Source organism: Triticum urartu, chromosome 7 (genome assembly GCF_003073215.2).
Source record: "Triticum urartu cultivar G1812 chromosome 7, Tu2.1, whole genome shotgun sequence".
NCBI classification, from domain to species: Eukaryota; Viridiplantae; Streptophyta; class Magnoliopsida; order Poales; family Poaceae; genus Triticum; species Triticum urartu.
The window spans coordinates 1465637-1471309 of record NC_053028.1 but is presented as its reverse complement, the minus strand read 5'-3'; the positions used below and the strand labels follow the sequence as shown (position 1 = coordinate 1471309).

The 5673-nt window shown below is 49.2% G+C and overlaps 1 protein-coding gene across 2 annotated transcripts; it reads right to left on the bottom strand.

The window, feature by feature from the left end:
• Positions 1–3238: 3238 nt before the first annotated feature.
• Positions 3239–4050, bottom strand: LOC125523937 (acanthoscurrin-1-like). Of its 2 annotated transcripts, XR_007290483.1 has the most exons (3): positions 4037–4050; positions 3743–3952; positions 3239–3653 (listed from the first exon to the last, which is right to left on the bottom strand). XR_007290483.1 is itself a non-coding variant. In XM_048689009.1 (2 exons), the coding sequence occupies exons 1-2, from the start codon at positions 3944–3946 to the stop codon at positions 3453–3455; spliced, it is 405 nt and encodes a 134-aa protein (XP_048544966.1). In that variant the 5' UTR covers positions 3947–4030; the 3' UTR covers positions 3241–3452. The 2 variants fall into 2 exon arrangements, 1 of the variants encoding a protein (XP_048544966.1); XM_048689009.1 differs by lacking the exon at positions 4037–4050 and having other exon boundaries at positions 3241–3653; positions 3743–4030.
• Between the last annotated feature and the right edge of the window lie 1623 nt (positions 4051–5673).

Genomic DNA, 5673 nt, shown 5'->3' with positions numbered 1-5673 from the left:
AGTCCATATCTAATCTTTTTTTGTGTGCTTCTAATTGATTAAGCTATTTAAAGTTGGACCCTTTCTTTTAATCTAAGCCATTATAACTTTGTCCCACCAAATAAATGGCTGATGTTTTCTCTTTTTCTCTAATTGACATGGGATTTCCTAGTCTATAATTAGTAGATAGCAAATCATCAACCCATGCACTCGTAATGCAAGTATATAAAATATGAAATATTATTATTTATTTGTACCAAAGATAATTGCATTAAGTTCGGCATGATAGTAATGCTAGTTATTAAATATACAAGATGACATAAATGTAATAATAGTGCTAGCTAAATCTTGCATCATGGAAGGCATGAAGCTTATATTATTTCCATTTATCTGCAATTAATAATTGCCGATTAGCCAAAAACAATCCAGGGTTCACGTATGTGTATTGTTAAAAACACTCTTTCGTTGATTTTATCTTTACCATACGTGTTTGAACAAACCATTGCAGAGGCAACAGAAATGCTATTGAAAAGGAACAAGCATCTTATCAAACAAGCAGACCGAAGCACCGGACGGACGCCTCTTCACCTGGCAGCATTATACGGGGAGACGAGGATGACGAAGTTACTACTGTCCGCTGACCCATCTCCAGCATATTTGCCAGACAACGAAGGGTCGTTTCCCATACATCTCGCTGCGTCAAACGGCCGACCTGGTAATGTTTTGGCCTTGCTAGAAGAGGGCGGCCCTTACTGCGCCCAGCTACGCGATGGCAAGGGCAGGACCTTTCTTCATGTCGCCAGAGAGGAGGAAAGGCGGGAGTTGGTACAGCGTGCGTGTGAGGACTGGCAGGGCAAGAAGTTTGCGTCATCAGTCATGAATATGCAGGACGACCAAGGAAACACTGCGCTGCACCTTGCTGTTCAGGTCGGGAATATATTTAGAGTCCGTGATCTGGTGAAAATACGAGAGGTTAAGCTACATTTAACCAACAACGAGGGAGAAACACCACGACAGCTTGCATTCATCATGGACGAACAAAAAGGGACAAACAGCCACTATTCGGTAGGTACTTTTCCCGTCTCACGACGCATCCATGTCGATCTGTACTGTATTTACTAGTACTTCTACTGACTTGCATGGATGAGTCAACTTCTTCCTTTTCTGACGAAGACTAATGAGTCAACTTATTTCCTTCCAGAACCCACGGTCTAGGATACACTGGTTGCTGGAGAAGGCTTCCCCACGGGAGAATATCGTACGAAGAAAAACCCCCGACGAAAAGGACAGATCGCAGAGCATCATCGACCGCACGCAGATCATTGGTCTCGGCTCGGTGCTGGTCACGACGGTGGCGTTCGCCGCAGCCTTTGCCATGCCGGGTGGCTATCGAGCAGACGGCACACCAATAATGCATTCCTTTCTTGCGCGGTTACGGTTGCCGCGCTCATACTAGTGGAATCTCAATTGACCACCTACTTGATGGCGCTCAATGACAATATGGCCCTGGTGGCGAGGTTTGGAGGTCGTCGGGCATGGTTTGCGCTTGTGTGGCAGGTCCTATTGTCTCTGTCTGGACTCGCCATATACATTATCATCGCTATTCCTACGTCAGGATATAGAAGAGTGCATTGACTAGGAATCAGGCGTTTTGTGTACCCGCATACAATGTTTTACCGGAGTTGCCCACACCACATGCACCTTTGATATGATATTCTCAATTATGCAAACCACATAATGTATCTTTCAATTTAGAGTGAATAATTACCTCCAAGGAACTCAGTTATGTCACTCGCTTCCTTGCGTAAACATTCTTGGTTCCTGTAATGGCAGAGTTTATATGCCGCTGATTCAGAGAGCCTCATATTCCTAGAGATTGTATAACAGTGCAGGAGCTACAAGGAAAAAACTGGGCGGGCCAAGCTAATAAAGAGAACAAAATAATTCAAAATTTGAACCATGCCCTATTTCAGTAGCCATAGTCGGTATGGAGCTGCATACTACTTCTCACTGATACATACCCAAACCTCTATTTCAGGGGAAGTTTACCTTCTCACGTTTGGCCATTTGGTTGAAAGTAACTTGTGGGCGTACGGGCTGCCGACACGTGCAATACTTTGGGATGTAGGTGTGTAGAAATGTTTTGGTGGCCGTAGGTTCCTTGCGTAAGTTTTCTTAACGTCTGGAATCTGGCTGGGTACGTTCTAGGGTGTACGCAGCCAATCCACATGGATTCGGGACATTCTATTTGTCTTCGCTTAGTTTTTGGCATGTCGGTTTGACCGCATTTGTCTTTTCTTGTGATTTTGATGGGCGCTTCTGGATAGACTGCGATCTGCACGCGCGTGATTGGTGGGCCTCCTTGTGTTGTCCTGTTTGACGGCCGTCACGTTGCAGTTTGCTACCGTGTGCTTAAGGCATCTACAATGCCAAGTGCTTGAATAGGCGCTTGGAAGAAAATAAAAAAAATGTATTTTGTCTTGGCATTTGCAGTGGGGTCTCTGCCTCCAACCCAAACAGCAAAGTCCAGGCGCTACACGATTAAAAAAATGAAGGGAACGACCGCTAGCTTGGGAAAAAAAAGGCTGGAGCGCCCGGCCATAGCTTTTGCGTCGACGCTAGCTTATTTCCTGGACTCGAGGAGGATTTGTACGTAACGGCCTGAAAAATAATCCTGACCTCCGCTCTAAGCGCCCGCATTGTAGATGCCCTTACACTACGGGAATCGCATCCTATGCCGACGGCCAGGGCCGTCGGCATATCCCTGAATGGCCGTCGGGACAGGCCTATGCCGACGGCACCCGTCGGCATAGGACCGTCGGCAACATATCCGTCGGCGTAGCCAGGAATGCCGTCGGCATAGAAAGGCCGTCGGCATAGGCCCTATCCCGACGGTGTCCGTACATCTATGCCGACGGCCCCTGCCGTCGGCAACGTTATCGCCTAACGGCGACCGCCGTCAAGTGCTGACGAAAGCTTGCTCGCCACGTGGCAGGTCTGTGCCGACGGCCTGGCCGTCGGCATAGCTGTCGGCTTAGGTTGAATCTATGCCGACGGCTAGACCGTCGGCATAGACCTGCCACGTGGCAGCCACTGCGAGCTCCTGGAGCAGGCCTGTGCCGACGACTTAGCCGTCGGATTAGTTTGAAACTATGCCGACGGCTAAGCCGTCGGCATAGACCTGCCACGTGGCAGCCACTGGTCTGTCTGTTTTTTTTCTTTTTTCTGTTTTGTTTCAGCTCAATTCATTTGAATATATACAGCATCACACAACAAATATATGCATCACATAACAGCTGGCCCAGCAGCATCACACAACAAATTCATCATCACACATCATAAGAAGCATCGCAAAGCATAAACATATAAGTATCATCACCACCAAGCATAAGAATCTCACAAACAACAATAAGAAACATCACAAGCATATAAGTATCATCACCACCAAGACCGCCACAATGTGACCCAAAGGCTTAAGCGCCAGGACGTCGAGCACCACGGAGGTCGTCACCGCCAAGACCGCCGAAGCCCAGGTCGTCACTGCTACCGGCAGCGCTACCGCCAAGACCGCCTCCTCCTCCGCCTCCGCCTCCGCCTCCGTGGATCGGAGTGGTCGGGCTCCGTGTCTCCGGAGTGCTGCGAAGACCACCGCCAACGGTAGATCCACCTGTTCCCTGGATGTTGAAAAGACATATGCACGGGATATATGACTGTGTTGAAAGGCATGACATGCTTTGGGTGAATAGATTGGGGATGAACTAACCGGCGAGGGGCCAGCGTTCTGTGCCACAAACTCCTCAAAGCTCATCAGCACTGGTTGTGCTGGAGGGCATTGTGCTGGAGGGAACTGAGGACACCTGCCGGCCGCCATATCCTGAAAAGCCTGCTGCATCTGGCTATCCCTCTGCACTTGGTGTTCATAAAGCCTCTGATGCCACGCCATGGTCTCCTGGCGTGTGTACTCCATGTAGGCCTACGGTATGACATGATGGAACTCATAAAACTACTAAATGCGGAAAATGAAGTGAGAAATGAAGATAAGAGGGAAAATACTTACAGATTGTTGCTCCTAAAAGAGGTACTGTGTACTAGTCACTGGCTGGCTCGTGCGCTGGCTCAGACTCGGGTCGATCCGACGAAGCTGTGTGTAGGAGATACTAGGAGTGATCACAGCATCGAGAACCGCCTCCCGACTGTGCTCCTTGGGCCCCATCCTCACCACCGCCATGTCGTCCAGAGGCGCCGCAATGGGGTCAGGTGTGTCAGGATGTAACTCCAGATACGCTTCGGAGTAGGCCTTCTTCCTCTCAGCGGTCTTCTTGCCGTAGTACTTGGGCTCGCCAGGCTTGGGGTCCTTCCGCGTATGGGCGATCTCCCACGCCTGCATGTGTGAGAGCGGCCGCTTCAGTTTCTCCTCCTGCACCACCAAACAAAGGTTAGTCATACATAAGAAAGTGATGGTAAATAGAAGAAGAAGAATGTTTAATGGGGTTAGTCATACATTAACTGCCTTGTGGAGATAGTGGTTTCGATTTCCCTGAGCATGTACTCCCTCCGTCCCTCGGTTAGCCTTATTTTTGGTTCTCATAGCCGCCCAGGCTCCAGCCTCATCACACCAAAGATCCACCAATGCCGCCCAGGACTCGTCTTTTCCATAACACCAATTTGGACACACCTACATAATAAAAGCATAATGGCATGTAGGTGTGTCCAAATTGGTGTTATGGAAGCATAAAGCATAAAGCATAATGTACCACAAGGTAATGAAAGCATAATGAAAGCATAATATATGAAAGCATAATGAAAAATCTTTTATACTTACCGCCAAGAACTCGGGCCTCTCCAAGGTAATGCCCATCCTCCGCGCTTCTTCCTTGGTCATCTTCACACCAAGATAGTCGTGGTAGTATGTGGAGATGGCCACATAGCGCACCTCGTACTGCATCTGGCGGGCCTTCTTCTTGCATTGGCGCAGCATGATCTGGTCCGCTCTAGCCCTGTGCTCCGGAAGAACTCGATAGAATTTCTACAATCATGCATGAAACAAGAATGGGAGAAGCCATGAGTTAAATCATTCATGAAACTAGAATGGACTTGTGCTTCTGAAGAGAACTCACCCAGAAAGTAGTGATCTTGGCCTTGGCATGGGTCTCATGGTCCGCATGGCGGGCCGCTTCCCAGTGGTCCCAGCTCGTGGCCAAAACCCGACGGTCCGGCTGCCTGACTGGATCAGGACAGTACAACCCCGGCCAATATAACTTCAGCAAGACGGTGATGAGGCCGTTGGGAATACGGAACCCTTTAGAATATATCCAGTTGCTGCAAAAGAATGAACTATTAGCATGTGACAAGAAAAATAAATAACAACCGGAATAAGCATGTGACAAGCAACATAATGAACCACTTACTCTTTTCCCGTGGGCTCAATGAGCCACTTCTGCTCCTCAGTAGCAGGAACCTGCTTTGGTAGCTTTGCGTTGCCACGCAGCCACCCCTTCGTGTCAACCCCCTTCCCGTCACCACCATCATCCCCGCCACCACCCTCCTCCTCGCCTGCCTCCCCCTCCCCAACCTCCTCCCCAACCTCCTCCTCCTCCTCCTCCTCGTCTGCCTCCTCCTCCACCTCCTCCTCCTCCTCCTCCTCGCCTGCCTCACTAGAGGAGGGTACCTCACTAGAGGAGGGCCTCGAAGACA

Bases quoted from the DNA above. Each gene is read 5' to 3' on its own strand.
- LOC125523937 (XM_048689009.1), bottom strand. From the start codon at position 3,946: ATGGAGTACACACGCCAGGAGACCATGGCGTGGCATCAGAGGCTTTAT. The intron at 3,654-3,742 runs GTTAGTTCATCC...TTCAACATCCAG, and splicing joins AGAACGCTGGCCCCTCGCCG to GGAACAGGTGGATCTACCGT.